Below are 10075 nucleotides of genomic sequence, written 5' to 3' on the forward strand. Positions count from 1 at the left end.
TACATGTTAACCTCAAGTTCATAACAGCTCCCGTGCGCAGTGATACGTCTGCGCATATCCGGTTACATACTCGTGTGTTGTGAAGCACTTGTACATCTGCCGATGTAAGTCCAGCCTTTTTGGTTCGGAATGAAAGTATTTGAAATTCATTAAAATCAATGCCAAAAGTGTGCGAAATTACGTACCCCCACTCTACGGTAGAACTTCCTAAACTTATGCGAGTTACTTCCCTTTTCTTGTTTCACTTTGTCTGCAACTATAGTACTGTCGGTTTACTGACAGTAAATTCTGTCAGCCACATTGATGAAGTACACAGGTGGGTTCTAGCGATATTCTATACACGGCTGGCAGACATGAAGCTACAAGGGAAAGTTGCAATCGTGACGGGAGGAGCCCAAGGTCTAGGTCGGGGATTCGCCGAGGGGCTTCTCAGGAAAGGTGCAAAGGTCTGTTTAACTTTCAGATAGCTATACAAATGATGTACATTTTAACATTTTGTATATGGGGCCTTTTGTAAAGTATCAAAGTCCTTCTAAGCCTGCTTTGTTAATACCGAGGCTTATTTTAATAGACGTACTACTGACTTTCTAATTTAACTGAAAGTATTGAATATTTTATTTGGTAATTAGGGGAATTAAACAAAAACATAAAAAAAAAAAAAATTGATTAGTATATCTATGATAGGCCTAACTGTATACAGCAATTGCTTGTCTTAAGATCTAGACATACCAATGATAATAGACCTACATGTAGGCCTAAATGGTTTTGGTATTAATAGTTCAATATCCTTTTAACAACCAGGGTCAAATTTTAGGACGTACCAGGTTTGTTGGTAGCTGGAAAACCAAAGTACCTGGAGAAATTTAAACCAAGGACCAGCGGTCAGTACCTGGCCACTGCCCCACATGAGATTCAAACTCATGATCAAGAGGTGGAACATCTTAACCAATCGGCAACTGCGGCCCCTTGTAATTCATGAAAGAGGTCAACTGTTCAATATCACACACTCCTCTTGTATACTTCATTTCCATTTTAGATAACCCACTCCATTGATATTGAAGATTATACAAGCTTGCAGGGTTGGATTTCACAGAGGCATGATGAGGGGATTATGTACAGGAAATCTTTTTGTTTGTTTTCTGGTCCCGTATATGCAAGATAAAAATATGATGACATACAATATGTATGGATAACAGACATTGTTGTAAAATATATTGATAGGTTTGTATCTGTGACATCAACTCAGCGACTGGAAAAGCTACATTAGACAGCTGGAACAGACAGTTTGGCAGAGGACAAAGCATGTTTCTTAGATGTGATGTCAGTAACCATGAGCAATTTGAAGGTAGACTGTACAGTAAAATGTGTAGAGAGTTTTCATGCAATGATAAAACTTGAAACATGATAACATTAATAACTGCAGTTCAATATTTGTACAGTTGAATTTGCCATTGATGATGATTTCTGGTAATCAAAGAAACTTGAGCAAAACAAGGGAAAAAGATGGATGTCAACAATGATTGTAAATGTGATAATAGTGACATAAAAATTACAATGTCATTATAGTATGGATATCAGTTGGCAAGGGTAGTCTAATGAATGATTGGTAATGTTTTCATGATTGAAATGCAGTGAAACTTCCAGTATAAGTTACACATTATTAACTGACTAAGTGTTGTTTTCTATCTGCCAGATGTGATAAAGAAGGTGATAGAGGAGTTTGGTGGAGTGGACATTCTAGTGAACAATGCTGGAGTCAGTGGAGAGGATCCTCAGACATGGAGGAGGACCATCCAAATTAACATGGTACAGTGTTACAGTGTGGGGTGGGGGGTGGGGGTGGGGGCATCCAAATGAAACATGGTACATATGTTACAGGGTTGGGTTGGGGGTAGGGGGGCATCCAAATGAACATGGTACAATGTTACAGGGTGGGGTTGGGGGTAGGGGGGCATCCAAATTAAATGTTACATGGCATCCAAATATAACATTACAATGTTACAGGGGTGGGTGTTGGGGGTAGGGGGGGACATCTAAATGAACTTGTGGTACAGTGTTACAGGGTCGGAGATGGTGGTTAGTGGCATCCAAAGTTAACATCGGGACACGTGGTTACAGAGTGTGGGGATGGGGAGGGGGGGCATCCAAATGAACATTTTATAAAGAGAAAAAAATTGGGTGGGGCATCCAAATTAACATGGTACAGGTGGGTTTGGGGGGTAGGGGGCATGGGTGGGTTGGGGGTAGGGGAGCATGTCCAAATTTACTTGGTACCATTTTACAGGGTGTGGGTTGGGGGTAGGGGGCAATACGCCAAATGTAACATGTACCAATCGTTACAGCGGTGGGGATGGGGTTACGGGGTCAACCTAATTGACATGGGTACAATGTTACACAGGGTGGGGTTGGGGGGTAGGCGTGGACAATCCAAATCTAACATGGTACAAGTGATTACAGTGTGGGGTTGGGGGTGGGGGTGGGGGCATCCAAATGAACATGGTACAATGTTACAGGGTGGGTTGGGGGTAGGGGGCATCCAAATGAACATGGTACAATGTTACAGGGTGGGGTTGGGGGTAGGGGGGCATCCAAATTAACATGGTACAATGTTACACAATGGTTGGGGTGGGGGTACTCCAACAATGTTAGAGGTATAGCACATCGAGACACTTTTGATCATTAAGTTATGCCCATCAGAAGTTTCTCAATATAGATATCTAATATTATTGGATAAGGGTGGAGGGGAGGGATATCCAAATTCATATGATACAATGTTACAGGGTTGGGGGGGATAGAGGGGGAGGGCATCCAAAACAACCTGGTACAATATTATATCCAAATTATTTACAGGGTGGCTGGGGGACAATCTAAATCAACAAGTTTTGGGGGACATCTAAATTGAAAACAAATTGTTAGGGAGAAAATTCTGGAACAATGTTATAGGGGTGTGGGAGGGAACATCAGAATCAACCAGGTACAATGTTATAGGGTGGGTAGGAGGGAACACCCAAATAAACCAGGTACAATGTTATAGGGTGGGGAGGGAACATCAAATAAACATCAGAACATCAGAATCAACCAGGTACAATGTTATAGGGTGTGGGGGGAGGGAACATCAGAATCACAACCAGGTACAATGTTATAGGGTTATAGGGGGGGAGGGAACATCAGAATCAACCAGGTACAATGTATACTGGGTGGTAGGTTGTTGTGGGGGTAGGGAGCAGGGGAAGGGCATCCATATTAACATGGTGGCATATATTATGGGATGGCAGTGTGGGGGGACCATCCAATGCTACAATGTGACAGCATGTATTGGTTATTGTTAGGGGGATCATAGGTGGATTAGGAGGAATCAGCATAGGACAATGTTACAGATGGGGGTAGGCAGTGGGAGCATTAGGACAATGTTACAGATGGGGTAGGCAGTGGGTCATATGGGTGAAGAACCATATGAATAGTAATAAATGGCTGAGTAGGGAAGGTGTGATTTGTGTGGATGATCCCGCTTTAGAACTGACACAAAGGGATTAATTAAAGTAGCTGATTTAGATGATAAGATCTTGTAGTAGTGAATAAGTGACAAATATACTGCCCTTTCTAGAAAGGTTCTAAACTGGCAACCTACAGATGGAGATGTTGGTTGCAGAATGTCAGAAACACTTTTTTAACCTCTTCGTCTCAGTGACATCGAAGTGGCAGGGCTAATGTTAGATGCCTTACTAATCTGTAAGATGTTAGACCTACACCTTGTATGGCATAGGCTCCACTAAAGTTATTGCTGCTTTTCTTCCTTCAGATTGGTGTGATAGAAGGGAACCATGTTGGGCATCAACGTACATGGACAGGACGGCTGGGGGACGTGGAGGACTGGTGGTTTAACATAGCTTCAACAGCAGGTTAACTTCTGTTGTTATACTGTTTCTTTAAATGTTGGGCTTGTGCTGGGTGTTCCATAAATGGGGTCCTCCTCAGATAAAAATGAAGTCCCCTAATGTAATTGGAGGTGGAGTTTCAGAAAAAAGTTGGATCCTTTTTATTTTCTTTACTTAAAAAAGTTATGGGACAGCTTCATTGCAAATCCTGAAATATATAATGTAAATTATTAATTATTGCAGTCTTGATGAATTTCTAAGGAGGAAACATTTGTATATATAGTTGATGTGGAGATATGTTATAACTTCTTGTGTTTTGTTGTTTCAGGTTTAACACCAATTTTCTACTCCCCTGTTTACTCCGGATCTAAGTATGGTGTCGTGGGATACACCAGAAGTATGGCAGTAAGTTATCTGTGGTGAAGTTATTGGGATTTCATCTGAAAACTTATCATCTTGTTCCTTATTTGAAAAATTTATATCATATTGTTGTTTATGGAAAGTTTGAAATGTGAAGAAAGCTTAGTTGCCGGAAAATATCCAAATTGGCCTTGACTAAGGATGAGTTGGAAGGAGGCCTAGAAAAAAATATAAAAGCTATAACAGGTTTTAGGGGAGATAACTTTACGAGATAAGTCAAATAACTTAACTAAGTCATATTGGAGTTAAAATGTAGCAAGGTAACTTTACAAGGTAGGGGAGATAACTTTACAAGGCAAGAGAGGTAACTTTACAAGAAAGGGTGGTAACTGGTACAGGAGGTAAACTTTTACAAGGCAAGAGAGTTAACTTCACAAAGTATTGGATGTAACTTTACAAGGTAGGGGGGAGGTAACTTTTAGGTAACTTTACAAGCAAGAGAGGTTAACTTCACAAAGTATGAGATGTAACTTTACAAGGTAGGGGAGGTAACTTTACAAAGGCAAGAGAGGTGACTTCACAAAGTATGAGATGTAACTCTACAAGTTAGGGGAGGTAACTTTACAAAGCAAGAGAGGTAACTTCACAAAGTATGAGATGTAACTTTACAAGGTAGGGGAGGTAACTTTACAAAGCAAGAGAGGTAACTTCACAAAGAATGGGATGTAACTTTACAAGGTAGGGGAGGTAACTTTTCAAGGCAAGAGAGGTAACTTCACAAAGTATGAGATGTAACTTTACAAGTTAGGGGAGGTAACTTTACAAAGCAAGAGAGGTAACTTCACAAAGTATGAGATGTAACTTTACAAGGTAGGGGAGGTAACTTTACAAAGCAAGAGAGGTAACTTCACAAAGAATGGGATGTAACTTTACAAGGTAGGGGAGGTAACTTTACAAGGCAAGAGGTAACTTCACAAAGTATGGGAGGTAACTTTACAAGGAAGGGGAGGTAACTTTATAAGGCAAGAGGTAATTTCACAAAGTACGGGATGTAACTTTACAAGGTAGGGGAAGTAACTTTACAAAGCAAGAGAGGTAACTTCACAAAGTATGAGATGTAACTTTACAAGGTAGGTGAGGTAACTTTACAAGGCAAGAGGTAACTTCACAAAGTATGGGATGTAACTTCACAAAGTATGGGATGTAACTTTACAAAGCAAGGGAGGTAACTTCACAAAGTATTGGAGATAACTTTACTAGGTAAAGGAGGTAACTTTACAAGATAGGGGAAGTCACTTCACAAAATATGGGAGGTAACTTAACTCTACTTGGTAAGGCAGATAACTTCACAAAGTATTGGTTTATCTTTACAACGGAGGGGAGGTGAATTTACAAGGTAAGGGAGGTACCTTTACAAGGTAAGGCAGGTAATTTTACAAAGTAAGATTTATTTTCATTGTTTTGTCAAGAGAATTATTATAACTGTGAGTGTGATAGGCTGTGTGAAAGAGTATGTTTAAGGAATCACAAGTATTTACTTTAAAAGTTGTATGTATGACAGTGTGAGGATGTTTTTGTGTGTATGTGTGTGTGTGCCTATGGAGTGGTGCCTATTATAAATGTATGTAAATTTAAAACTGTATATTAAATTGTAAATTATGTATTTACCTTGTACATGTATGTTTGGTTATATATAATATATGTAAGGGTGTGATTGATTGTGTGTTTATGTATGTATGTATTTATACATGTGTGTAGGGGTGTGTGTATTTATGTGTGCGTATGTATGTGTGTCTGTGTATGTATATAAGGGTGTATGTATGTATGATCGTGTATGCGTAGATACAAATGTATGTGTGAAAAGGTGATCGCATAAAAAAACATATTGAATTAAATTTTATTAAATATAGATGATTAATTGTAATACCAATATGATTTGAAAAAAATTTACAAAGTAAGGCAGGTAACTTTATGAGGTAAGGCAGGTAAATTTACTAGGTAAAGCAGGTAACTTTACTAGGTAAAACAGGTAATTTTAATAGGTAAGGCAGGTAACTTTACTTTGTACATTTGTATGACAGATAACTTTACTAGGTAAAGCGGGTAACTTTACTAGGTAAAACAGGTAATTTTAATAGGTAAGGCAGGTAACTTTACTTTGTAAGACAGATAACTTTACAAGGTAAGGCAGGTAACTTTGCTCGGTAAGGCAGGTACTTTACTCGGTAAGGCAGGTAACTTTACAAGGTAAGGCAAGTAACATTTCTATGTAAGGCAGGTAACTTTACAAGATAGGGGAGATAACTTTACAAGGTAAGGCATGTAACTTTACTAGGTAATGCAGATAACTTTACTACGTAAGGCAGGTAATTTTTACAAGGTAAGGCAGGTAACTTTACAAGGTTAAGCAAGTAACTTTGCAAGGTATGGAAGGAAACTTTACTAGGTAAAGCAGGTAACTTTAATAGGTAAGGCAGGTAACTTTACTAGGTTAAGCAGGTAACTTTATTACGTAAGGCAGGTAACTTTACAAGAAAGGGGAGGTAACTTTACTACATAAGGCAGGTAAGTTTACTATGTAAGGCAGGTAACTTTACTACGTAAGGCGGGTAACTTTACTACTGAAGGCATTTAACTTTACTAGGTAAGGGAAGTAACTCTACTATGTAAGGCAGGTAACTTTACTACGAAAGGCGAGTAACTTTTCTACTTAAGGCAGGTAACTTTACTAGGTAAGGGAGGTAACTCTACTATGTAAGGCAGGTAACTTTGCTACGTTAGGCATGTAACTTTACTACATAAGGCAGGTAACTTTACTACGTAAGGCGGGTAACTTTTCAATGTAAGGCAGATAACTTTACTACGTAAGGCAGGTAACTTTACAAGGTAAGGCAGGTAACTTTACTACATAAGGCAGGTAAGTTTACTATTTAAGGCAGTTAACTTTACTTCGTAAGGCAGGTAACTTTACTACATAAGGCAGGTAAGTTTACTATAAAAGGCAGTTAACTTTACTTCGTAAGGCAGGTAACTTGACAAGATTGGGGAGGTTACTGATAAGAGAAGTAACTGTACAAGATAAGGAAGGTAACTATACAAATATTGGAATGTAAATTTATAAGATAGCTTAACAAGGAACATGTAGAGATAACAAGATGTAGGGGAGATAACAAGATGTAGGGGAGATAACAAGATGAGGAGATTACTTTACAAAATAAAGGAAACATTTTTACAGAGACTACTTTACGAAACATATAATATTATTGACAAGTGTGTTGGGGGACTATATATAAACCCTGTCCCTGACATTTGCTTGTTCTTGTTATTTCAGGTAGACCCTAAAGTGTCAGAAACTGGTGTAAGTTATGCCACACTTTGTCCAGCATTCACAGATACTGCATTATTTAACAAGCAGCAACAGGATAGGCAAATGCAGGAATCAGACGACAGTAGTGTCAATCAATATGTGGACCTAGTCTCAAATACTGGAATTCAGACGTGAGTGGAAATATCACAAACAGTGCTTGTGAAAGTGGATTTAATCTTCACAGACTCTCTCAAATAGCTTTACTAATGCTAAAATTCTCAGAACAATATGGTCATTTAACAAACTAGAAGCTTTTAAAACTTAATTATATGTCAGGCATAGTCATTGTTTTTCCATTGTTTGTTTGCATAGTAAATTTGGCCTTGCATTAGTTTAATACTAGTAATATATTTTCATATACCATTACAAGTTAAATCTGACCAGTGCATTGTAAATTAGATATTACATCGTGACATGGCATTACAATTTAAAAATGTTATTTTTGTGAATATTCGTTTAAATTTTGATATATACTTTGTTTATAAGACTCATTCATAAAATCTCGAATGAAGTGAATGCCTAATACTCAAATATATATACAAGTTTTCCATGCAATGCTATACTCTGAAGCTCCATGTCTTTGTTACAGGGTTGATGATGTTGTTAACGCCTTTCTACAACTCGCAGAGGCCGATAGTAACAACGGTATCGTCATGGCAGTGTCCAAACAAAAGGGAATCCAGTATATAAACAGACATCGACAGAAACCTCGTGATAACAAATTGTGATCAGTGTTTGTCAAAACTTGATGCAACAAGTGTGGTTAATCAAACTGTGATATATACTAGAATTATCATAGACAGAAACAAGGAATAAATTGTCATGTGATTGATAAATGATTTCAAGAATAATTGTTTGATATTCAAGAAGGCAGGCATACTATTGAAAACACTTCCCTAGCTAGAAACCAGGCTTTATGAAACCCATCATTAGGCTTATGAATACGACATCACTATGTTATATAAAAAAATGTTACGACTATGTGCCATGAATAACAGAAAATTTTTGTTGCCATCATTCTTTATGATCTCTACTAAGTAAATCTGACTTGTTGAAATGTGTAGTTTAACTATTTTAGTGTACTCATTAAAAATTACATTAATCATATCATATCAGGATATTAATGAAAAGTGACACAATATATAGATACATATATATATCAAAACTACTCTATTTTATTAAACTTTACTACATAAGTGAATGTAATTGAATGGTTGTGTGAAGATGCCAGAAACACAACACACATCATTGAAACCTTCTGTTAAAACCTTAGCTATCATATTGCTATGTGTACTGTAGCTGCATCGTTTTAGGCATGATAACATCTCTAAGTACATGTTTGTTGGTGCATTACAATTTTAATAGGTTTAACCTGATCAAGGACGTATATGAAAAGGATAAGTCACACTGGGTTTTGGGGGAGTATAACGCAGGAGCTTTTGTGTTTGTGTACTGACCGTGATGTTGGGCAATGACTGATTTTCCTTTGATATCCGCTGGTGCAGCCTTTGATGTAGCTTGCGGGTGCAAGGGTTACTGACTTACTTTCTGAGGCGGGGCCGTCATTTCATGAGCTGTCGTGTTTTTTAACGAAAATTTAAGACATATCTTGTAAATCTGCTGTCAATAAACAATGTGAAATTTAATAAAGTTTATATTGGTGTTTCATTTGACTCGATAAGACAAGTATTTGTTGAGAAAAAACAGTTTTTATTCCCTGTTCATAGGCGTCTCCCGTTGTGTTTAGTAATGTAAAGAGACAATCACGAATCCTTCTCACTTACAAATCCTTGACCTGATTATAACCATTCGTTCTGAAATAAAAATCAAGCAAATATTTTCAATAATGTACTTTTACTTTTCATTTGTAAAATTATAATGTATGTGTTCCCCTGAATGAAATGTTGATAAATAATATCTATGATGATTTATGATAATTACGATGATTTTTAATATTTTTTTAATTATTTACTTGTTGATGTATTGTTATATTCAGCGTTATTGTTAAGATTTGAAAATAAAATGATTTAAAAAATTGTTGTTTGTCATCAAAATCTTTTTCTTGATCTCATTAAAAATGAAATGTGATGGACCATTACACCACCTTGGAGTACTCCTTTAACGATTTGAAACTAATTAGACAGCAGAGTCGAAATGATATGACTTACTAATTTCTGTATACGTAACTATTGATTTGCGTTTATAATGAACATAACTTTAATGCAAAGGAGATACTCCACAAAAACAATTTATTAATTAAACACATATATGCATGCATGTGCTAGAAAATCTAGATTTGTAAAGGAACTTGCAACGGAACTAATTTACTTTTGATTATACTTCTACTTCTTTTTAAAAAAGCTTTTCCCTATAAATGTTTAATGAAAAAAAAATGATGACATATGGGGAAGAAACTATAGGGAACAAGAAAGAATCAGCTGGTGGTTATTATTTGAAAATTATGGAAACTACA

The 10075-nt window shown here is 37.1% G+C and overlaps 1 protein-coding gene across 1 annotated transcript; it reads left to right on the top strand.

The window, feature by feature from the left end:
- The first annotated feature begins 244 nt into the window (after nucleotides 1-244).
- LOC138333159 (15-hydroxyprostaglandin dehydrogenase [NAD(+)]-like) lies at nucleotides 245-9207 on the top strand. Its single transcript, XM_069281339.1, is given in 9 exon segments — nucleotides 245-446; nucleotides 1222-1345; nucleotides 1694-1806; nucleotides 3800-3826; nucleotides 3829-3879; nucleotides 3881-3899; nucleotides 4204-4280; nucleotides 7567-7733; nucleotides 8192-9207. Coding segments are annotated over 9 exon segments (810 nt in total). The 5' UTR covers nucleotides 245-353; the 3' UTR covers nucleotides 8331-9207.
- Nucleotides 9208-10075: the final 868 nt, after the last annotated feature.

The sequence above is a fragment of the Argopecten irradians genome, chromosome 10, assembly GCF_041381155.1.
Source record: "Argopecten irradians isolate NY chromosome 10, Ai_NY, whole genome shotgun sequence".
NCBI classification, from domain to species: Eukaryota; Metazoa; Mollusca; class Bivalvia; order Pectinida; family Pectinidae; genus Argopecten; species Argopecten irradians.